The sequence below is a fragment of the Somniosus microcephalus genome, chromosome 32 (genome assembly GCF_052327205.1).
Source record: "Somniosus microcephalus isolate GS21.2 chromosome 32, FLI_Smic_1.0, whole genome shotgun sequence".
Taxonomy (NCBI): domain Eukaryota; kingdom Metazoa; phylum Chordata; class Chondrichthyes; order Squaliformes; family Somniosidae; genus Somniosus; species Somniosus microcephalus.
Genome location: NC_141018.1, coordinates 467,489 through 492,615, shown reverse-complemented (window position 1 = coordinate 492,615; position 25,127 = coordinate 467,489). Strand labels below are relative to the sequence as shown.

The following is a 25,127-nucleotide window of genomic DNA, read 5'->3' as shown; positions in this document are numbered from 1 at the left end:
CTATTGAAGAACTTTGAACAGCCTTTCGAGGAGTTAGCAAAATGCAAGAAGCCATTTTGAAGTCAGTTTTAATCAAATGAAATGGACATAAAACAATGAAATCTCATGCCCAATCTGTCTGGTAGCTTTCTACAAAAAAAAATACTCTGTGGGTCTGGACCAAAAAATACTCAATAAATAGAGAACAAATCGGAATGTCACTAAAGACAGCACATTATAGATTTCAACCAACAGTAATTGATGATATGGTGCAAAGTACAGTAGCAGGACCGTTAAATGAGAATTTACAGCAACTGTTTACACGGGCGTTCCGGATCAACGTACAGTGGAGCTGGTTCCGCAGGATAACCAATGGGATATGGGTCAGACAGTAAACAGGATGGCGACTCAATCTTGATCCCTCACTCTTCGGCAGATTTCACTGGTGAACTCAGAGCATTTAGAATTGCCGCCAAGATCTTTGGTCAGTACCTGTAAGCAAATAAATAAATACAGATCAGTTACCAGAACAGGAGAGATAAAGAGCCTGATGTTATTGTCGGTAATGCACAATATCTGTTGTCCCACACTGGCACTAGACCCGTACAGAATAACCATCCCACCTTGCTTTCAATGGGAAATCTGCCGTTATCAGACTCATTTATCAAAATCTGCAATCCACTGAGGCAGTTGCTCTGGTTAACCACAAGCTCCTACAAAGGAAAAAACTCTGGACAGCCAACCAAAGCTAACATTCTGCAGGCTTTAACACAGAAAATAACTTGTATTTATACAGTGCCTTGAATGTAGTAAAACGTCCCAAGGAGCTTCACAGGTGCCCCTGGTCAAATAGAATGTCAAGGTTGTCAGTGACCTGGCTCAGCTCGAGACGGTGGCCAGGGACAGGGATGGAGTCGGTGGCTAGGGAACAGAGTTTGTGGTGGGACCCGAAGACAATGGCTTTGGTCTTCCCAATGGTTAATGGGAGGAAATTTCAGCTCATCCAGGACTGGATGTCGGACAAGCAGTCTGACAACACAGAGACAGTGGAGGGGTCGAGAGAAGTGGTGGTGAGGTAGAGCTGGGTGTCATCAGCGTACATGTGGAAACTGACGGTGTGTTTTCGGATGATGTCGCCGAGGGGCAGCATGTAGATGAGAAATAGGAAGGGAGCCAAGGATAGATCCTTGGGGGACACCAGAGGTAACGATGCGGGAGCAGGAAGAGAAGTTGTTGCAGGAGATTCTCTGACCATGATTAGATGGGCAAGAGTGGAACCGGGCGAGCACAGTCACACTCAGCTAGATGATGGAAGAGGGGCGTTGAGGAGCAGTGTGATCAACCATGTGAAAGGCTGCAGCCAGGTTGAGGGGGGAACGTGCACCACGGTCACAGAGGATGTTATTTGGGACTTTGATAAGGGCTGTTTCAGCGCTGAGTCAGGGGTGGGAACCTGATTGAGGAGGTTCAAACATGAATCTGCAGGAAAGATGGGCATGGATTTGGGAGGCGACAACACGTTCACGGACTTGAGAGGAAAAGGAGGCTGGAGTTTGCAAGAACGGAGGGGTCAATCAAGGGTGAGTTTTTTTTTTTTGTTTTTTTTTGGAGGAGGGGCAGATGGTGGTGGTTGAACAGTAAAGTTTTCAGTGCAGCCTGAAGAGGTTATCGTTAGTAAATGGCATATCTCAGAAAGAATGGGGTTATGTTGGATAAATCAGAGAACTTTTGTCTATGTTACCTTTTAAAAAAAAAAAAAATTCTGCTGTAGACAATAGGGAAGGATCAGAACTGGCTGAGGAATATTATTTAACCCCTTCCGCAGAACCTGAGCCAAGTACCTTCTGCCTTTGTGTAGCAAGTCTGTGTGCATAATATTATAAACCCCGTTGTTCCCGGGGCCGGATAATCTGCATCCCAGAGTACTAAAAGTGGTAGCCATGGAAATAGTGGATGCACTGGGTGTCATCATCCAAAATTCTATAGTGGCAAATGTAACCCCACTATTTTAAAAAGGAGTAAGAGAAAACCAGGAACTATAGACCGGTTAGTCTAACATCAGTAGTAGGGAAAATGCTAGAGTGTATTATAAAGGATGTGATAACATGACACTTAGAAAATATCAACGGGATTAGACAAAGTCAACATGGATTTATGAAAGGGAAATCGTGTTTGACAAACCTACTGTTGTTTTTTTGAGGGTGTAACTGGTAGAATAGATAAGGGAGAACCAGTGGATGTGGTGTATTTGGATTTTCAGAAAGCCTTTGATAAAGTCCCACATAAGAGGTTAGTCTGCAAAATTAAGGCACATGGGATTGGGGGTAATATACTGGCATGGATTGAAAATTGGTTAACAGACAGGAAACAGAGTGTAGGCGTAAATGGGTCTTTTTCGGGATTGCAGGCGGTGACTAGTGGGGTACAGCAGGGATCAGTGCTTGGGCCCCAGCTATTCACAATATATATCAATGATTTGGACGAGGGAACCAAATGTAATATTTCCAAGTTTGCTGATGACACGAAACTAGGTGGGATTGTGAGTTGTGAGGAGGATGCAAAGAGGGTTCAAGGCGATTTAGACAAGTTGAGTGAGTGGGCAAATTCATGGCAGATGCAGTATAACATGGATAAATGTGAAGTTATCCACTTCGGTAGGAAAAACAGAAAGGCAGAGTATTATTTAAATGGTGATAGATTGGGAAATGTTGATGTACAAAGGGACCTGGGTGTCCTTGTACACCAGTCACTGAAAGCAAACATGCAGGTGCAGCAAGCAGTTAGGAAGGCAAATGGTATGTTGGCCTTCATTGCAATAGGATTTGAGTACAGGAGCAAGGATGTCTTACTACAGTTATACAGGGCCTTGGTGAGCCCACACCTGGAGTACTGTGTGCAGTTTTAGTCTCCTTATCTAAGAAAGGATATACTTGCCAGAGGGAGTGCTGCGAAAGTTAACTAGACTGTTTCCTGGGATGGCAGGACTGTCGTATGAGGAGAGATTGGGTCGACTAGGCCTGTATTCAATAGAGTTTAGAAGAATGAGAGGGATCTCATTGAAACGTATAAAATTCTGACAGGGCGAGACAGACTGGACACAGGGAGGATGTTTCCCTGGCTTTTGGGGGGGGGGGTCTAGAACAAAGGGTCACAGTCTCAGGATACGGGGTAGGACATTTAGGACTGAGATGAGGAGAAATTTCTTCACTCAGTGGGTGGTGAACCTGTGGCATTCTCTACCACAGAAGGCTGTGGAGGCCAAGTCACTGAATATATTTAAGAAGGAGATTGATCGATTTCTAGACACAAAAGGCATCAAGGGGTATGGGGAGAGAGCAGGAATATGGTATTGAGATAGAGGATCAGCCATGATCATATTGAATGGTGTAGCAGGCTCGAAGGGCCGAATGGCCTACTCCTGCTCCTATTTTTCTATGTTTTTATGTCCCTAATATGGAAACGCTCCTTATAAACTGCAATTACACCCCTGCCTGTAGGGGGTGCTGCAGCACTTGTTTGTGTCTCAGTTCCTCGGCCTGTACTCCAGGAAAATTCCTTTGCTCCAACACTTTACCTTTCAAACTGCCCCAAGTTTTGTTTTTTGACTATACTTATCAAATTATCCAAAAAATAAGGACAGAATGTACATCTTTAAAATTGCAACTGTGCATCCTAGTCCAATTATCCCTTGCCTTTAATCCCTCTTCACTCAGTGCGTGATACGCCCCAGATCAACTCAAATATACACAAAAGCAGGCTATTTAAACTCCAGTAAACATAAACTGCAACTATGTCAATAACATCACAAGCTTGGATATTTCTTTACTTTTCCCGACACTCGAACACGTGGAACACCATCTAATTATAGCCCTGGTTTCATTCCGAAACAAAGTGGCTATCAAAATAAAATCCGCTGCGAGGGCAGCCCCCTCGCTCTCTCGGCGGCCCCTCAGCCAGGGCAGGAGGGCTACAGTCGGCCTCAGCACCTTTGGCTTTAGGCTGGTGGAGAAACAGGAATAAAGCTCAGCCGTGATGCCCTCCAAGTTGAATAGCCCAATGACCTTTGCCTGCTAGGCTGACACAAAGAATGGCCAGTTGGTAAGGTACCAAAGGGTTAACAGTCATAGGAACAGGAAGAAGCCATTCAGCCCCTCAAGCCTGTTCCACCATTGAATGAGATCAGGGCTGATCTGCAATCTAACTCCATATACCCGCCTTTGGTTAACAAAAATCTATCAATCTCAGATTTAAAATTAACAATTGACCCAGCATCAATTGCTATTTGCGGAAGAGAGTTCCAAACTTCTACCACCCTGTTGTGTGTAGAAGTGTTTCCTCACTTCACTCCTGAAAAGCCTGGCTCTAATTTTTAGACTCTGCCCCCAGTCCTAGAATCCCCAACCAGCGGAAATAGTTTCTCTCTATCTAGCCTACCTATTCCCCTTAATATCCTGAAAACTTCCATCAGATCACCTTCTAAATTCCAGGGAATACAACCCTAGTTTGTGTAATCTCTCCTCATAACTTAACCCTTGGAGCCCAGGTATCAGTCTGGTAAACCTACGCTGCACTCCTTCCAAAGCCAATATATCCTTCCTAAGGTGTGGTGCCCAGAACTGCTCTCAGTGCTCCAGGTGCGGTCTAACCAGGTCCTCGCAGAACTGCTTCCCAGCATACCTTAATGTAAAACGGGGAGAAGGGAGAACGTAATTGAGGGGGTTGGGTGAAGGGGAAATCGCAAAAAAGGAGTACTGTATCCATCCCAAATCAGCAAAAGCAATACAACAGATTTTAATTTTCAAGCTAAAGATACATTTGAGGAAACCAGAATAAGTATCAGGTCAAGTCAGTAGTTGGGAATAAAAAGTGTTTGAGTGACAGTCTCGAGCACTCCTAGTCAGGAATGCATGGCCAGATACAGAGCAGAGCTTCCTCCACTCCGCACAACATTCTTTCCAGCTCAAATAAGGCCCGCTGCACCACTGGGAACTTTAGCACTCTCTACCTACGTCGGCATTATGGCCTCTCAGCTCGACACAGGACCAATTTCAAACAAGGCGTGGATCTGTCTCATCAGGACTTGGGTCAAGACTGCCCAACGCATTTCACCTCGGAGCCCTACAGTTAGCGGAGAGTGACCGGCTGGCAAATCCAAACATCTGCTGAAGAACCGTTAACATCCAGCTGCCAGATGCATTTACTGGTATAACTAATGCAAGAATACATTATTTGCTGTAAAATTTGCTGTAACTTGACCAAACTTAAAAGTTGACCAAATTTAATATACCAGCATGCTTCACGAGGCCAAGAGACTGGTTGTTGAGCGAACTTTTGATGCTGCGGTTGGAAGCTGTGAAGGCTGCCAGCTGCCTTTTAACAGATAGGGAAACAGACCCAGAGTTCTGTGGAGAAGAAGCTATTGAACTGTTGAGCCATTGCAAAAACAGGAACATCCTCAGACTTTGGAATGTAACCGGTCTTGCGGCCCACTGACTGACCGACCGACTGACCACTGATAAGAGGAGAAAAACCAACTACTGACTATTCTTTGTATAAGTTCGAGACACGTATGCTGTGGGCTTAAAGTAAAGGGATAGCTCTGTGTATGCTAAAGTATAATCGGGAATTATTATATGCAACATAACTGTCGGCTGCTTACTTGTAATCTCTTGCTGATTTTTAAATAAAAAGTATTCACAGATTCACTGGGTTTTGTGTTGTCTGTTTGACGGGTCAGAAATTTGGAAACTGTTGGATGGGGCGAGGGGCGATTTCCGTATGTCTTACACTAACTAGACTTTCTCGGTCATATTTCCAGTGGCAGGAGGGGCGATAATCAAAGCACGCAGATTTAAGGGAATTGGCAAAACAAAGGTGGTATGAGGGAAAAAAATTACAAGTGAGTTGCTGTGATCTGGAATTCACTGCCTGAAACGGATTCAATAATAACTTTCAAAAGGGAATTGGATAAATATTTGAAGGTGAAAAACTTGCATAGCTACGGGGAAAGATCAGGGGAGGGGGACTAATTGGGTAGCTCTTTCAAAGAGCCAGCACGATGGGCCAAATGGCCTCCTTCTGTGCTGCATCATTCTGTGATTCAATGCTACAGTTTCTGGAAACAGAAAAGAAAGACTTGCATTTCTATAGTTTCTTTCACGATCTCAGGATGTCCCAAAGCGCTGTTTTTTTATAAATATTCATTCCAGGGATGTGGGCGTCGCTGGTAAGGTTAGCATTTATTGCCCATCCCTAGTTGCACTGGAGAAGGTGGTGGTGAGCCTCCTTCTTGAACCGCTGCAGTCCATGTGGTGAAGGTGCTCCCACAGTGCTGTTAGGGAGGGAGTTCCAGGATTTTGACCCAGCGATGAAGGAACAGCCGATATATTTCCAAGTCAGGATGGTGTGTGACTTGGAGGGGAACTTGGAGGTGGTGCTGTTCCCATGCGCCTGCAGCCCTTGTCCTTCTAGGTGGAAGAGGTCGCGGGTTTCGGAGGTACTGTCGAAGAAGCCTTGGCGAGTTGCTGCAGTGCATCTTGTAGATGGTACACACTGCAGCCACGGTGCACCGGTGGTGGAGGGAGTGAATGTTTAAGGTGGTGGATGGGGTGCCAATTGAGCGGGCTGCTTTGTCCTGGATGGTGCTCAGCTGTTGAGGCAACCTCAGAAACTTCTGAAATCCCGATTTATTTCCGAAATGTACTATTATTGTGCCTACCTTTCCATCCTTAATTGTTTCAAAGCAGGCAGTCTCTATTTTTTTAGCATGGCCATGGAGTTCCATGTGTCGCAACATCATAACAGCACTTAACAGGAGGGCTGTGGGATTCGCCATATCCATCCCAGCAATGTCTGGTGCTGTGCCGTGAACCTGAGCAGGGGAAAGAGCACAGGGCAATCAGCAAACTACATGGAATTCTGGTGCAGCAGATTCAAGTTATTTACACAGATTCCTCCTTCTTTACAAACTAGAGGAAAGTTATCCAGACACATTGATTAAAACCACAGGCTGATCTTTACACAGCAAGGCTGAGCACAGCTCTCCTGATGGCTGGGCGGGCGAGGGGGCGCAGGCGGTGCCTGGTATAACAAGCCATACAGCCCAGAAGGTCCAAGGTTCAATTTCCGGCCTGCGCCGAGTTAGTTGATCTCCGCCACTACGATCGGTCTTGGTAGGACGGGGCTCTTGATCAGAATAGTTAGCCAGTAACTCCTGCTGAAAAGTACAAATAGGAATAGGAGAAGGCCATTGAGCCCCTCGAGCCTGTTCCGCCATTCTGTTAGATCATCGCTGATCTGTACACCTCCACTGACCCACTCATTCTCCATATCCTTTGATACCCTTACCTAACAAAAAATCTATCAACCTGTCTTCAAAATTGCAATTGACCCAGCATCCATTGTCCTTTGTGTGAAGGAGTGCTTCCTGATTTCACTCCTGAACGGCCTGGCTCTAATTTTAAGGTTATGCCCTCTTGTTCTAGACTCCCCCACCAGAGGAGATAGTTTCCTTACATCTACCCTATCGAATCCTTTTTATCATTTTAAACACCTTGATCAGATCACCCCTTAATCGTCTAAACTCGAGGGAATACAAGCCCAGGCTGGGCAACCTGTCCGCATAATTTAACCCTTTCAGCCCCGGTATCGCTCTGGTGAATCTGCGCTGCTCCCCCTCAGAGGCCAGTATGTCCTTCCTGAGGTGCGGGGCCCAGGACTGAACCTAGTGTCCAGATGGGGTCCAACCAGAGCTCTGTGCAGCTGTAACATAACTTCTACCCCTTTGTACTCCCTTGAGGTAAAGGCCTTCGTGATTACTTTCGGTCACTGTGCACTAGCTTTTAGTATTCGGTGTACATGGACACCCAAAACCCTTCGCTGCTCCACAGCTCCAAGTCTCTCACCGTTAAGAAAATATTCCCATTTGTCTTTCTTGGATTCAAAGTGGATGACCACACACTTTCCCACATCCAACTGACAGTTTTGCCCACTCACTGTCCCTTTGTAACTTCCTCATCCTATCTACACAATTTACTGTGCCTCCTAACTTAGTGTCATCTGCAAACTCGCTTATAGTCGCCTCCGCTTATAGCGAGCATAATGGCGTTAACGCGATTTTCCCGCTATAAGCAGTGACAGTAAAACCAGACTAGGTCCAGATGGCTTGCATCCCAGGTTGCTAAGGGAATTGGGGGAGGAGATAGCGGAAGGGCTTGCCATAATTTTCCAATCTTCCCTAGGTGCGGGGGAGGTGCCTGAGGATTGGAAAGTGGCAAATGTGACACCATTGTTCAAGAAAGGGTGTAAGGGCAATCCTAGTAACTACAGGCCGGTCAGTTTAACAGCAGTGCTGGGTAAAGTTTTAGAAACAATAATGAAGGAAAAAATTAACGGGCACTTGGAGAGGTTTAAGCTAATTAAGGAGAGCCAACAGGGATTTGTAAAAGGCAGATCATGTTTGACTAATCCAATTGAATTTTTTGATGAAGTAACAGGGAAGATTGATGAAGGGAATACAATGGATGTTGTCTACATGGATTTTCGGAATGCGTTTGACAAAGTACCACATAGAAGGCTGGTTAACAAAATTGAGGCTCATGGAATAGGTGGGTCAGTGGCAGCTTGGATAAGGAATTGGCTTAAGGACAGAAAACAGCGAGTTGTGATAAATGGCTGTTTTTCAGACTAGGGGATGGTAGACAGTGGTGTTCCCCAAGGGTCAGTGTTGGGGCCATTGCTTTTTTGGATATATATATAAAAATGACCTGAATATTGGAATACAGAGTAGAATTTCTAAATTTGCCGATGACACCAAACTTGGGGGGTGTGGCAAACAGTGAGGATGATACCAATTGACTGCAACAGGACATAGAAAGGCTAGCAGAACGGGCAGATGTAATTTAATACAGAGAAATGCAAGGTGGTGCATATTGGCAGAAAGAACAGGGAGAGGCAATATACACTTACTGGCACAGTTTTAAAGAGTGTGCAGGGACAGAGGGACCTGGGAGTTAATGTGCATCGGTCCCTGAAGGTGGCAGGACATATTGAGAGAGTGGTTAGTAAAGCATATAGAAACATAGAAGATAGGAGCAGGAGTAGGCCATTCGGCCCCTCGAGCCTGCTCCGCCATTCAATGAGATCATGGCTGATCATCCAAATTCAGTACCCTGTCCCTGCTTTCTCCCCATATCCCTTGATCCCTTTAGCCTTAAGAAATATATCCAACTCCTTCTTGAATATATTTAATGAATTGGCCTCTACTGCCTTCTGTGGTAGAGAATTCCACAGGTTCACCACTCTCTGGGTGAAGAAATTCCTCCTCATCTCTGTCCTAAATGGCTTACCCCTTATCCTTAGACTGTGACCCCTGGTTCTGGACTCCCCAACCATCGGGAACATCCTTCCTGCGTCTAGTCTGTCTAGTCCTGTTAGAATTTTATGTTTCAATGAGGTCCCCTCTCATTCATCTAAATTCCAGCGAATATAAGCCCAATCGACCCAATCTCTCATCATACGTCATTCCTGCCATCCCAGGTATCAGCCTGGTGAATCTTCGCTGCACTCCCTCCATGGCAAGAACATCCTTCCTCGGATAAGGCAACCAAAACTGCACATAATATTCCAAGATGTGGTCTCACCAAGGCCCTGTACAACTGCAGCAAGACATCTTTGTTCCTGTACTTAAACCCTCTTGCTACGAAGGCCAACATACTATTTGCCTTCTTAACCGCCTGCTGCACCTGCATGCTTACCTTCAGCGACTGGTGCACAAGGACACCCAGGTCTCGTTGCACTTCCCCTTCTCCAAATCTATTGCCATTCAGGTTAATAATCTGCCTTCCTGTTTTTGACACCAAAGTGGATAACCTCGCATTTATCCACGTTATATTGCATCTGCCATGCTTCTGCCCAATCACCCAACCTGTCCAAATCATACTGCAGTTTCTCGGCATCCTCCTCACAGCACACACGCCCACCCAGCTTTGTGTCGTTTGCAAACTTGGAGATATTACATCTAGTTCCCTCTAGATCATTAATATATATTGTAAATAGCTGGGGTCCTAGCACCGATCCCTGCGGTACCCCACTAGTCACTGCCTGCCACTCGGAAAAAGATCCGTTTATTCCAACTCTTTGCTTTCTGTCCGCCAACCAGTTCTCTATCCAAGTTAATACCTCGCCCCCAATCCCATGTGCCTTAACTTTACACGCTAATCTCTTATGTGGGACCTTATCGAAAGCCTTTTGAAAGTCCAAATACACCACATCCACTGGTTCTCCCTTATCTATTTTACCAGTTACATCTTCAAAAAATTCCAGTAGATTAGTCAAGCACGATTTACCTTTTGTAAATCCATGTTGACTTTGTCCGATCCTGTCACTGTTTTCCAAGTGCTCTGCTATTACATCTTTTATAGTGGGCTCTAGTATTTTCCCCACTATCGATGTCAGGCTTACCGGTCTGTAATTCCCCGTCTTCTCTCTACCACCTTTTTTGAACAGTGGGGTAACATTAACTACCCTCCAATCCATGGATACTGTTCCAGAGTCTATCGAATATTGAAAGATGATCAGCAATGCATATGGGATCTTGGGCTTCATAGAGGTATCGAGTACAAAAATAGAGAAGTTATGCTGAACCTTTATAAAGCACTGGTTAGGCCACAACTGGAGTATTGCGTCCAGTTCTGGTCACCACACTTTAGGAAGGATGTGAAGGCCCTTGAGAGGGTGTAAAGGAGATTTACTAGAATGGTTCCGGGGATGGGGGATCTTAGCTACAAGGACAGGTTGGAGAAGCTGGATTTGTTTTCATTAGAGCAAAGGAGGTTGAGGAGTGATTTGATAGAGGTGTACAAGATTATGACGGGTTTGGATAGGCTAGACGGGGAAAGGCTGTTCCTTTTGGGCGAGAGATACAGGGGGATGTGAGGAAAAACTTTTTTTTACGCAGCGAGTGGTGAGGACCTGGAACTCGCTGCCGATGGAAGTGGTGGAAGCGGAGACACTCAATGTTTTCAAGGGGAGACTGGATATGCACTTGAGGGAAATAAACTTGCAGGGCTACGGGGAGAGAGCGGGGGAATGGGACTGACTGGATTGCTCTACAGAGAGCTGGCACGGACTCAATGGGCCGAATGGCCTCCTTCTGTGCCGTTATGACTGTGACTCTATTCTGTTTCAGTGATGTTGATTGAGGGATAAATATTGGCCAGGACGCCGGGGAGAACTCCCCTGCTCCTCTTCGAAATAGTGCCATGGGATCTTTAACATCCACCTGAGGGGGCAGGCGGGGCCTCGGTTTAACGTTTCATCTGAAAGACGGCACCTCCAACAGTGCCGCACTCCCTCAGTACCGCCCCTCCAACAGTGCCACACTCCCTCAGTACCGCCCCTCCAACAGTGCTGCACTCCCTCAGTACCGTCCCTCCAACAGTGCTGCACTCCCTCAGTACTGACCCTCCAACAGTGCCGCACTCCCTCAGTACCGTCCCTCCAACAGTGCCGCACTCCCTCAGTACTGACCCTCCAACAGTGCCGCACTCCCTCAGTACCGCCCCTCCAACAGTGCCGCACTCCCTCAGTACTGACCCTCCAACAGTGCCGCACTCCCTCAGTACCGCCCCTCCAACAGTGCTGCACTCCCTCAGTACTGACCCTCCAACAGTGCCGCACTCCCTCAGTACCGTCCCTCCAACAGTGCTGCACTCCCTCAGTACTGACCCTCCAACAGTGCCGCACTCCCTCAGTACCGTCCCTCCAACAGTGCTGCACTCCCTCAGTACTGACCCTCCAACAGTGCCGCACTCCCTCAGTACTGTACTATGGCGTCAGCCTCGATTTTGTGCTCAAGTCTCTGGAGTGGGACTTGAACCCACAACCTTCTGACTCAGAGGCGAGAGTGCTGCCCGCTGAGCCACAGCTGACATCGGTGAGTACAGGCGATTGACGAGCTACAAAGAACTTAGAGCTGCCTGAAATAGTCGGCGCACTGAATACTTGAAGTAATTCACTATAGCAGTGACAAATGGTTGGCACTGTCTGCCCAATATAGGCAGCTGCCCGTGGTTAGTGTGGTGTGGGGGGTGGATTATATAGTGGCTTTAACCTAGTAAAAACGCCCCAAAGCGCTTCACACCGAGCCAGAGAGATATTTGGACAGGTGACCAAAAGCTTGGTCAAAGTGGTAGGTTTTAAGGAGCGTCTTGAAGGAGGTAGTAAAGTGGAGAGGCTTATGGAGGAAGTTCCAGGGCTTAGGGCCCAGGCAACAGAAGGCACGGCCACCAATGGTTGAGCGATTATAATCAGCGATGCTCAAGAGGGCAGAGTTACAGGAGCGCAGAGATCTCAGGGGGTTGTGGGGCTGAAGGAGGTTACAGCGATAGGAAGGGGCGAGGCCATGGAGTGATTTGAAAACAAGGATGAGAATTTTAAAAATCGAGGCGTTGCTTAACCGGGAGCCAATGTAGGTCAGCGAGCACAGGGGTAATGGGCGAACAGGACTTGGTGCGAGTTAGGACACGGGCGGCCAAGTTTTCGTAGGGTAGAACGTGGGAGGCCAGCCAGGAGTGGGTTGGAATAGTCAAGTCTAGAGGTGATAAAGGCAGGGATGAGGGTTTGTACTTTGAGCCTGGGGAGTGCTTATTCCCCGAGCTGATAGCAGAGTAAACAGAGGGGGGAGGGAGGTGGATACGTACAATGCCTGACCCCTGTGCATTCTGCACTGACCGCAGGATCCTGGAAGTTCCTGAGTGTGGCGTGTGGCCGGGTACTGGTGACAGGAACAGGCAGAAGTAAAGTGCACAAGCGAGGCGGTGGCGTCTCTTTACCCCTCACCTTATTTTTCCGTGTCTTTGCTCGGCGGAGGCCTGAACGAGAATCGCCGACAATTAGTGAGCCTCAGTCCCAGCTGCCAGCCGAGCAGAGAGCGGAGGAGCGGAGTGGGGCAGCAGCAAGGTCGTGCAGGATATTAACGGAAGGTTTGCCTTCCCTTCCACCCCACCCCACCCGGAACCCAGGGCTGGAGGGCCTTTGGGGATGGTTTGTAGACAGTAGCCCCTCAGGCCTGCAGCAGCAATTGGATTCCCCCCCCTGTATCCAGGTGCGAGCTCCTGCCACGGGCAGTCTACACTGGGACAATTCAAACCACCCACACCTGGAAATATAGGCGGCTCCAGGGTAGGTCTGGGGGTACTCTCTGACTCGGGCTTAGACTGGGGAGCGAAAAAGGAAAACAGGCCTGATGGGGTCTTCTGTACGTACAGAATTCCACGCAAGATTTACAGGATCTCTCTCGAGCGCATTTCGTTAATTCAAAACGTACTGTTACGAAAATACAACGATTAAAGCTCATTTTAATTTTGCTGCAAAATACAACTCATCTTACAGATTCAAAGATCGCAACTCCACTTTCTCCAATGTTCCCACTTGGTGTGACTCCCAGACCTCCAATCAGCCCAGCACACAGATCACTGAAACACAAAAGAAAATAACTGCAGGGTAACATTGAAGAAAGTAACAGAACCCAGTAAATGCTCACAGGGCCCGTGACAGCCCAGTAACACCACGGGGCCCGTGACGGCCCAGTAACACCACGGGGCCCGTGACGGCCCAGTAACACCACGGGGCCCGTGACGGCCCAGTAACACCACGGGGCCCGTGACGGCCCAGTAACACCACGGGGCCCGTGACGGCCCAGTAACACCACGGGGCCCGTGACGGCCCAGTAACACCACGGGGCCCGTGACGGCCCAGTAACACCACGGGGCCCGTGACGGCCCAGTAACACCACGGGGCCCGTGACGGCCCAGTAACACCACGGGGCCCGTGACGGCCCAGTAACACCACGGGGCCCGTGACGGCCCAGTAACACCACGGGGCCCGTGACGGCCCAGTAACACCACACGGCCCGTGACGGCCCAGTAACACCACACGGCCCGTGACGGCCCAGTAACACCACACGGCCCGTGACGGCCCAGTAACTGAACATGGCCCGTGACAGCCCAGTAACACCACATGGCCCGTGACAGCCCAGTAACACCACACGGCCCGTGACAGCCCAGTAACACCACACGGCCCGTGACAGCCCAGTAACACCACACGGCCCGTGACAGCCCAGTAACACCACACGGCCCGTGACAGCCCAGTAACACCACATGGCCCGTGACAGCCCAGAGGAGCGCAGATATCTCGGGGGGTTGTGGGGCTGGAGGAGATTACAGAGCTAGGGAGGGGAGAGGCCATGGAGGGATTTGAAAACAAGGATGAGGATTTTTAAATCGAGGCATTGTCGGACTGGGAGCCAATGTAGGTCAGTGAGCACAGGGGGTGATGGGTGAACAGGACTGGGTGTGAGTTAGGACACGGGGCAGTGAGCACAGGGGGTGATGGGTGAACGGGACTGGGTGCGAGTTAGGACACGGGGCAGTGAGCACTGGGGGTGATGGGTGAACGGGACTTGGTGCGAGTTAGGACACGGGGCAGTGAGCACAGGGGGTGATGGGTGAACGGGACTGGGTGTGAGTTAGGACACGGGGCAGTGAGCACTGGGGGTGATGGGTGAACGGGACTTGGTGCGAGGTAGGACATGGGCAGCAGAATTTTGGATGAGCTCAACTTTTTGTAGGGTAGAATGTGGGAGGCCAGCCAGGAGTGCATTGGAATAGTCAAGTCTAGAGGTAGCAAAGGAATGGATGAGGGTTTCAGCAGATGAGTGATTTTATGCATTGGAAATAGGCAGTCTTAGTTATGTTGTGGATATGTGGTTGGAAGCTCATTTCAGGGTCAAAGGTTGCGAACAGTTCAGCCTCAGACAGATCTAGGGAGAGATCTGTGATTGGATACATACTGGAGCGTTCACGATTCTCAGGACATCGTGAAAAGCACATTTACGGAGTTGGACACACCGCAGGTAGAGGTTGGACAGGAAGAAAGGGAACGGGTGACCAACAGGCAGAGTACTAGGCGCAGGCAGGTAGTGCAGGGGTCCCCTGTGGCCATCCCCCTCTCCAACAGATATACCACTTTGAGTACTGTTGGGGGGATGGCTTATCAGAGGAAGGCAGCAGCAGCCAACTTCCTAGCACCAGGGGTGGCTCTGCTGCACAGAATGGGAGGAAAAAGAGGGGTAGAGCTATAGCAATAGGGGATTCAGTTGTAAGGGGAATAGATAGGCATTTCTGCGGCCACAAACGAGACTCCAGGATGGTGTGTTGCCTCCCTGGTGCAAGGGTCAAGGATGTCTCCGAGCGGCTGCAGAACATCTTGGAAGGGGAGGGTGAACAGCCAGTTGTCGTGGTGCATATAGGCACCAACGATATAGGTAAAAAGCGGGATGAGGTCCTAAAAGCGGAATATAGGGAGTTAGGAGATAAATTAAAAAACAGGACCTCAAAGGTAGTAATCTCAGGATTGCTACCAGTGCCACGTGCTAGTCAGAGTAGAAACAGAAGGATACTTCAGGTGAATACGTGGCTAGAGGAATGGTGCCAGGGGGAGGGATTCAAGTTCCTGGGACATTGGAACCGGTTCTGGGGGAGGTGGGGCCAGTTCAAACCAGACGGTTTGCACCTGGGCAGGGCTGGAACCGATGTTCTAGGGGGAGTGTTTGCTAGTGCTGTGGGGGAGGGTTTAAACTAAAATGGCAGGGGGTTGGGAACCTGAGCAAGGAGACAGAGGAAAGGGTAACAAGGATAAAAGCAAAAGATAGGAAGGAGAAAAACAAAAGTGGCAGTCAGAGAAATCAACGGTTTAATCAAACATGGCCACAGCAAATAATAATTCTAATAGGTCTAAGAGTGTTAAAAAAACAAGCCTGAAGGCTTTGTGTCTTAATGCGAGGAGCATTTGTAATAAGGTGGATGAATTGGCTGTGCAAATAGAAGTAAACAAATACGATTTGGTTGGGATTATGGAAGCGTGGCTCAAGGAAGGCCAGGACTGGGAACTCAACATCCAGGGGTATTCGATATTCAGGAAAGATAGGCAAAAAGGAAAGGGAGGTGGGGTAGCATTACTGGTTAAAGAGGGGATTAACACAATTGTAAGGAAGGATATTAGCTCTGATGAGGTGGAATCTGTATGGGTAGAATTGAGAAATACTAAGGGGGGAAAAAACGTTAGTGGGAGTGGTTTATAGACCTCCAAACAGTAAGGCGGAGGTTGGGGATGGCATTAAAAGGGAAATTAAAGAAGCGTGCAATAAGGGCACAGCAGTCATCATGGGTGACTTTAATCTACATATAGATTGGGCTAACCAAATTAGTAACAATACTGTGGAGGAGGAATTCCTGGAGTGTTTACGGGATGGTTTCCTGGACCAATATGTCGAGGAACCAACCAGAGATCGGGCCATCTTAGACTGGGTATTATGTAACGAGAAAGGATTAATTAGCAATCTTGTTGTACGAGGCCCCTTGGGTCGGAGCGATCATAATATGATAGAATTCTTCATTAAGATGGAGAATGAAGTAGTTGACTCAGAGACTAGGGTCCTCAATTTAAATAAAGGAAACTACGATGGTCTGAGGAGCGAGTTGGGTAGGATTGATTGGGGAATGGCACTCAAAGGGTTGACGGTGGATAGGCAATGGCAAACATTCAAAGACCGAATGGATGAACTACAGAATTTGTTCATCCCAATTTGGCATAAAAATAAAACAAAAAAGGTGACCCAACCGTGGCTAACAAGGGAAATTAGGGATAGCATAAGGTCCAAGGAGAGGGCATATAAATTGGCCAGAAAAAGCAATAATCCTGAGGATTGGGAGCAGTTTAGGATTCAACAAAGGAGGACAAAGGGATTAATTAAGAAAGGGAAAATAGAATATGAGAGTAAGCTTGCAGGGAACATAAAAACTGACTGTAAAAGCTTTTATAGATATGTGAAGAGAAAAAGATTGGTGAAGTCAAGCATAGGTCCCTTGCAGTCAGAATCGGGGGAATTTATAATGTGGAACAAAGAAATGGCTGACCAACTAAATACATATATTGGTTCGGTCTTCACAAAGGAGGACACAAATAACCTCCCAGAGATGCCAGGGAACATAGGGTCTGATGAAAGGGTGGAACTGAAAGAAATCAGTATTTGTAGGGAAATGTTGTTCGGAAAATTGATGGGACTGAAGGCCGATAAATCCCCAGGGCCTGATAATCTACATCCCAGGGTACTTAAGGAAGTGGCCCTAGAAATAGTAGATGCATTGCTGGTCATCTTCCAGAACTCGATAGACTCTGGAACGGTACCCATGGATTGGCGGGTAACTAATGTTACCCCACTATTCAAAAAAGGTGGTAGAGAAAAGGCGGGGAATTATAGACCGGTAAGCTTGACATCGGTAGTGGGGAAAATGCTAGAGTCCATTATAAAAGATGTAATAGCAGAGCACTTGGAAAGCAGTGACTGGATCGGACAAAGTCAACATGGATTTACAAAAGGTAAATCATGCTTGACTAATCTACTGGAATTTTTTGAGGATGTAACTGGTAAAATAGATAAGGGAGAACCAGTGGATGTGGTGTATTTGGACTTTCAGAAGGCTTTCGATAAGGTCCCGCATAAGAGATTAGCGTGCAAAATTAAGGCACATGGGATTGGGGACAAGGTATTGACTTGGATAGAGAACTGGTTGGCGGACAGAAAGCAAAGAGTTGGAATAAACAGGTCGTTTTCCGAGTGGCAGGCAGTGACTAGTGGGGTACCGCAAGGATCGGTCCTAGGACCCCAGCTGTTCACAATATATATTAATGATCTGGACGAGGGAATTGGATGTAATATCTCCAAATTTGCAGACAACACAAAGCTGGGTGGGAGGGTATGCTGTGAGGAGGATGTCGTGAAACTCCAGTACGATTTGGACAGGTTGTGAGATTGTGCAGAAACATGGCAAATGCACTATAATGTGGATAAATGTGAGGTTATCCACTTTGGTGGCAAAAACAGGAAGGCAGATTATTTGAATGGCAATAGATTGGGAGAAGGGGAAGTGCAGAGAGACCTGGGTGTTCTTGTGCACCAGTCGCTGAAGGTAAGCATGCAGGTGCAGCAGGCGGTTAAGGCGGCAAATGGTATGTTGGCCTTCGTAGCAAGAGGGTTCGAGTACAATAACAAGGATGTCTTGCTGCAGTTGTACAGGGCCTTGGTGAGACCGCATCTTGCGCATTGTGTGCAGTTTTGGTCGCCTTACCTGAGGAAGGACGTTTTTGCCATGGAAGGAGTGCAGCGAAGATTCACCAGGCTGATACCTGGGATGGCAGGAATGACGTATGAAGAGAGATTGTGTCGATTGGGCTTATGCTCACTGGAGTTTAGAAGATTGAGAGGGGATCTCATCGAAACCTATAAAATTCTGTCAGGCCTGGACAGACTAGATGCAGGAAGGATGTTTCTGATGGCCGGGGAGTCCAGAACCAGGGGTCATAGTCTAAGGATAAGGGGTAAGCCATTTAGGAGAGTGGTGAACCTGTGGCATTCTCTGCCACAGAGGGCGGTGGAGGCCAGTTCATTAAGTATATTCAAGAAAGAGTTGGATATACTTCTTAAGGCTAAAGGGATCAAGGGATATGGGGAGAAGGCAGGGACAGGGTACTGAATTTGGATGATCAGCCATGATCTCATTGAATGGCGGAGCAGGCTCGAAGGGCCGAATGACCTGCTCCTATCTTCTATGTTTCTATGAGAGGGATGGAGTCAGTGGCTCGGGAACGGAGTTTGTGGCGGGGATCGAAGACAATGGCTTTGGTCTTCCCAATACGTAATTGGAGAAAATTTCTGCTCATCAGAACTGGATGTCGGACAAGCAGTCTGACAATTTAGAAACCGTGGAGGTGAGGTGGAGCTGGGTGCCATCAGCGTACATGTGGAAACTGACGCTGTGTTTTCAGATGATGTCACCAAGGGGCAGCATGTAGAGGTGAAATAGGAGGGGGGGGCCCCAAGGAAAGATCCTAGGGGGACCCCAGAGGTAACGATGCAGGGGTGGGAAGAGAAGCCACTGCAGGTGATTTTCTGGCTGTGATTAGATAGATAAGAATGGAACCAGGCGAGTGCAGTCCCACCCAGCTAGACGATGGTGGAGAGGCGTTGGAGGAGGATGGAGTGGTCAACCGTGTCAAAGGCTGCAGACAAATCAAGAAGGAGGAGGAGGGATAGTTTACCTTTGTCACAGTCACAAAGCATGTCATTTGTGGCTTTGACGAGAGCCGTTTCGGTACTGTGGCAGGGGCGGAAAACTGATTGGAGGGATTCAAACATGGAGTTCCGGGAAAGATGGGCGCGGATTTGGGAGGCGAGAACACCTTCAAGGGCTTTGGAGAGGAAAGGAAGGTTGGAGATGGGGCGGTAGTTTGCAAGGATGGAGGGGTCAAGGGTTGGTTTTTTGAGGAGGGGTGATGACGGCGGATTTAAAGGAGAGGGGGACAGTACCTGAGGAGAGAGAACCGTTAACAATGTCAACTAACATGGGAGCCAGGAAGGGAAGTTGGGACGTGGTCAGCAGTTTAGTTGGGATAGTGTCAAGGGAGCAGGAAGTGGGTCTCATGGACAAGATGAGCACAGGGAGGTCTTGAGGGGAGATTGGAGAGAAACTGGAGAAAGATGAGAGTTCAGAGCTAGGGCAGGGGGGAACCTTGGCGGAAGTTTGGCCCGGTGGGCTCGGGGAAGAAAGGGAAGTGGCAGAAGCAGCTGAACGGATGTTCTCAAATCCAGGCCAACACGTCCAGTGCCAGCACTGAGGGAGTGCTGCACTGTCTGAGGATGAGACGTTAAACCGAGCCCCAATTGAACACTAACTTTTTTCTCGTGCGCGGTCACTTGAAACTTGCTGCCGCATGGCTGGTATCTCTTCCAGTGACAGAAACTGGTGCACGGCCTGCAGGGGACCTCCTGATTGGTGCGCAGTCGCGCACCTTAGGTGGAACGTTGCTGAGGCCCCGTCTGCCCCCTCAGCTGGATGCAAAAGATCCCACTGCATTATTCGAAGTAGAGCAGAGGGAGTTCTCCCCGGTGTCCTGGCCAATATTTATCCCTTAACCAACATAACAAAAACAGATTATCTGGTCATTATCACCATTGCTGTTTGTGGGAGCTTGCTCTGCGCAAATTGGCTGCTGCGTTTCCTACATTACAGCAGTGACTACACTTCAAAAGTATTTCATTGGCTGTAAAGCGCTTTGGGACGTCCTGTCGAAATTCTCTCCCTCTATTTTAGACCAGTTATTTGTTAACGCTGTGAGTGAATGGTTTTTGCCTTGCCTTTTTCAAAACTTTGAAAAAGTTATCCTTCTTACCGGGTATATTTTTAATTGAACAAAATTGAAAATTAAAGTTCATGGTGCTAGTGTGTGGACACAGCACAGTGCAACCACAGCAACCTACACCAGGGAATGGCGGGATTCATTGGAAATCCCAATCTCAGGCACTCGGCCATGAGGTGTTGAGCCGAGGCCAGGAACTCCCGCCCCCACCCCACCCCGCCGCCCCACCCCGAGGAGGGGAAGAGCATGCATACACTTCGCAGAAAGACAGCATCGAGGCTTCCGCCCTGGGATTACCAACCTTAAGATATCGCCATACAGGTTCGGCATTACAAGGACATCAAACTGTGTCGGGTCCTGCACCATCTGAGCAAAGGAACAGACTTTCTTTAAACATTTTTAGCGCGCATATCCTGCAATGTGGCTTTCATGTTTTTAAAATTAACAAGCTATAAAATAGACAATTTCATAGTCCTGACACTTACATTAAGACAGACTGTGTCCAAGTACATTTCTGTAAACTTGATATCTTTACAATTTTCTGCTACTTCCCTGCATTTCCTCAGGAAAAGCCCATCCGACATTCGCCTGAAACACACATTTACAACGGTATTAAAGCGCAAGGTTATCAACAGAGCTCGAGTTCCTGCTCATCGCTTCAGATACCCACACAGCTCCCTAGCTCTTCTCACTTCACATCACCCCCTCCAACGGCTCTCCGCCACTTCTATACAAGACAAGGCCAGCTGCACTTTCAGACGTGGCAACTTTTGAAGAGGACTAAATACAAGTCGTTCCCAAGTGAGCTGGAGCCTTTGTCAGTAAAACAGTGTGCGATCTAATTCCACTTACATGATGTTGGCTTTGTGCACCGCTGTAACCATGCTCCTCTGATTGTTCCTCGAATATTCAAACGCAAACTCTGCGATGCGCCTGCTGGCGGCTTCGGTGATCAGCTTAATACTCTGCACCACCCCTTCGACAATCTGCAACACGGGCACAGACAGTCAGGCAAAGCTTACAAATTGCCCGTGTTAACAGAGCAACGCTTTCGAACCACAAAGTGAAGGCCAATTCATTTCAGGAAAAGACAGATAGCAGCTGCACCAGCACCAGCAACATCTTAACATCCACGGCTTACACCCACAAGAAATGCCAGAAGCAATTCTCCAAGTTCCTACAACAGGGCTTGGTGAATATTCACCCGGAAAGTTATTCAACTGTAGGGGCATAACTCCCGAGCTCGATCCCGTCCGCTCCAGACATCCAGATGCACACTTCCCAGGAGGGGACGTTAGATAGTAATCGGGAGCATTCCCTCTCCCTAGCCCGCAGTGTACCGAGGCCAATTTTGCTGCTCCATTGGTTTCCCTGATCAAGATCAGCTAACTGGGCACTGAACAGAAATCCAGCCTTCTTCTCTGCATGGTTTAGGAAGATGCAATGCACTTCATTTACCCACTGAGCTGTCCATGGAGCTACTCTTGTTCAGTACGTCCATTAATCTACACTCAGCATCCAATACTCTCTTCAATACTGCAGTGAGGGTAACCAGCAGTGGGGGATATGGGGAGATGGTGCTCAGAGAGCCCTGCCGTTGGACACACAGCTCTACCTGGGAGGCCAGTCAGCTTCAGGCTAGGGCTAAACGCGCTTTAGCTTCTTTCTTCTCAACTGGCCCTCCCTGCCCCCCACACCAGAGGGCGGACCTGCTCCCGCCGCTTCACCGATGCTGCTCGAAGATGGAACTCACCAAGGCGACTCGCCAATTTTCCCTCCGCCTCTCTGGCCAAGCGGCTGAGCCTCCAATCACCGCTCTCCCCACCGTGATACAGCGACCTGGTGCTGGCTGGTGCGCCAGCAACCCGCACTATCCGCCACCTCATGCTGAATATTTGAAGCGTACACTCCAATATCTAATTCAGAGAAATACAGCCGAGGGGAAGGAATGGACGTACCTTGGAGAACTCTCTCTTTAATCTGAAGCAAGGGGATTACAAATAGCGTGGGTAGCAGAGCAATAACAACCACTGAAGGACACCGTCACCCTCCCCCCACCCGCTAGCTCAGGCTGGGAGATAGACTCACAAACTCAAACATTTCATTACGGGGAGGTGGGCAGCAGAGACCCAGTTCTCCCTGTAGTGATCAATAACATGTCATTCTATAGTGGACACTAGGTGGAGCCGTAGAGCTGCGTAGAGCTGTATATAGCTGTATGTATAAGACTACACTATCCAGCTGTATATATATTAAGAGTACATTACCCACAAGGCAGCAGTCAAGATGGAAGCCTCTACAGATACAGTACCTAGTCCACATGTGCTCAATAAAAGGTCTAGCAAAAGCTAGCAGTGTTCATAATAAGAATGTCTATTTATTAATGAACATAACACTCCCCAGGCCACTCTCCAGCAGCTCATAGCAGAGCCCAGGGTGGGCTCCTTGCCTCTTGCCCTGGACATGCTACATGGAGTGGGAGGCCGGTTGCCAGATTACAGCCCTTACTGTTGCCACACCGGCAGCACATTTAGTGCATACTAGTCCGTCAATGGATCACACGCACAGGAGATTGCACTGCTGATAACCCATTGAGATTTCTTCACGTTACTGTTGTAAATAAAATGTCTCAAGTCCTTAGGGGCAGAAGAACCAGACAGTCTTTGGCACCAGTGAAGGAACCTCCATAACTGCCAATAGCTCGAGCTTCTTTCCGAGTGGATTAAGTAACAGGGTCGAGAACACTGGGGAATTCAGGCTTTACTGTAGGATTCAGATCATAACTCACCTCTCCCAGTTTTATTTTGTGATTCTACATATGCAATATTTTGTCTGTGAGCCTGAATGTGGCAGTGCAACAAAGAGATTGGATTTTACGCTAACTTTATAAAATTCCCTTTTGAAACTTATACAATTACCTCACGGTACAAGTTGTTTACACAATACAGGAAACTTTGGTTTATCCGGAGGTTGTATGTCCGGAAACCTCGATCTAACGGCAGAAATCAGCAGCCGTTTTGGTTCGGTTTTTTTTCTTCCCCTAGCATTTTTTTAAATTTTTAAAATTTTTTATGTACAGTCAGGCTCTGGAAGGCATCTCTGTAGCTTAGCAACAGCTTCAGAGACGCTTCCAAGGTACGGGCCGAGTGTTTACAAGCTCTTGCTAAGCAACAGTGTTTGTTGTCAGATACGGAGATGAAAACCTCCTATCCTTCAACATTAGTGCCGGTCTATCCAGAAGTTTTGATAGATCAGCAGCAGCTCGGTCCCGTCGGTGCCGGATATCGCGAAGTTTCCTGTACTTGCCGCAACACGTTACAACAGAATTGACAGTGGAGGTTAACAACTATAGTCCCAGGCTAGTCAAACTAATGGCAGGAGGTCCATCTTCAATTGACTTGGATTGTTGTCCTCACCTAGTGGGTAGCACACTCATCTCGGAGTCAGAAGGTAGTGGGTTCAAATCCCACTTCAGGGACTTGAGCACATAAATCTAGGCTGACACTCCAGTGCGGTGCTGAGGGCGCGCTGCACTGTCGGAGGTGCCGTCTTTTGGATGAGACATTAAACCGAGGCCCCGTCTGCTCTCAGCTGGGTGTAAAAGATCCCACGGCACTATTCAATGAAGAGCTGGGGAGTCCTTCCCCGTGTCCTGGCCAATATTTATCCCTCAACCAACATAACAAAAACAGATTATCTGGTCACTATCACATTGCTGTTTGTGGGAGCTTGCTGTGTGCAAATTGGCTACCACGTTTCCCACATTACAACAGTGACTAAACTCCAAAATTACTTCAGTGGCTGTAAAGAGCTATGAGACGTCCGGTGGTCGTGAAAGGCGCTATAGAAATGCAAGTCTTTCTTTCTTTTCAAGGTTTTCAGCAAGAGGCGGCGAGTGAGAGGGAGCCAGATTGGTTCCAAGAGATCCAGCAGTCACCTGTATTTTATTTGTTCCTGTAGCCATCTTATCCCATTTACTGAGAGGAAAGTTCCATCGAGTGCCTCAACTGTGGCAAACATCTCCTCACTGCTGCTGGGCAGCTCTTGTCCACAGCTCATTTAGCAATAATTCTGCTCTCCAAGAGATACTTCTGTCAGGTTTCTCTCTCAATTACCCTTCCCTCCAGGTCCCTTTAGGCTTGAAATTATACAAACTTTATACAATGAGAACTACCTTGGTGCTTGGTACCACTACGGCAATGGGCATGTTCACAGATGAGATTGGACCTTGATCCAAACATGGACAAGAGCTGGTGGAGAAGAGGCGAGCGAAGCAGCCCTCAACATCAAGACAGCGTTCCACCACGCACAGCACCAAGGAAACCTCAGCAAAACTGAAGTTAGAAGAGAGTCAAAGGCAAAACCTTCCTGTGGCTGGAACCAGACGCGAGGCAAAGGAAGTTGGGTGTGATTGTCAGAGGCCAGTCATTAAAGCCTCAGGACATCATCTTCAGCTCAACCATCTTCAGGTGCTTCATCGATGATCTTTCCTCCACCACACGATCAGAAGTGGGACGAGTCGGTGATGCTTGCACAGCGTTCAACTTCATTCGCAATTCCTCCGATAACGAAGCAGCCCAAACCAGCCTACAGCAGGACCTAGAAAACATCCAGGCTTGGGCTGAACACTGGCAGATAAGGTAATGACCATCTCAGACAAGAGAAAGCCCAGTCATCTCCCCATGGCCTTCACAACAGCATCACCATTGCCGAGTCCTCCACCATCAACATCTCGCTGGGGAAAGGAAGGTTGGGGTGGCGGGGGAGGGGGGGGGTCACTATTCACCAGCTGAACTGAACCAGCCACGTCAACATGGCGGCTACAAAGACAGGGAGGAAGTTGGACATTCTGACAAGTGGCTCACCTCCTGACCCCTCAAAGCCTCTCCACC

General features: G+C 48.2%; 1 protein-coding gene across 2 annotated transcripts in view; it reads right to left on the bottom strand.

Annotated features, from left to right (window-relative positions):
* Positions 1 to 51: 51 nt before the first annotated feature.
* idh3a (isocitrate dehydrogenase (NAD(+)) 3 catalytic subunit alpha) overlaps positions 52 to 25,127 on the bottom strand; it is a 38,651-nt gene continuing 13,575 nt past the window's right edge. For both annotated transcript variants that reach the window (XM_085972032.1, XM_085972031.1), the window contains exons 6-11: positions 21,088 to 21,221; positions 20,721 to 20,823; positions 20,537 to 20,601; positions 13,370 to 13,454; positions 6,698 to 6,850; positions 52 to 471 (exon numbers count right to left, since the gene is read on the bottom strand). In XM_085972032.1, the coding sequence (XP_085828158.1) occupies positions 388 to 471; positions 6,698 to 6,850; positions 13,370 to 13,454; positions 20,537 to 20,601; positions 20,721 to 20,823; positions 21,088 to 21,221 (624 nt within the window). In that variant the 3' untranslated portion in view covers positions 52 to 387. The remainder of the gene's footprint in view (positions 472 to 6,697; positions 6,851 to 13,369; positions 13,455 to 20,536; positions 20,602 to 20,720; positions 20,824 to 21,087; positions 21,222 to 25,127) is intronic.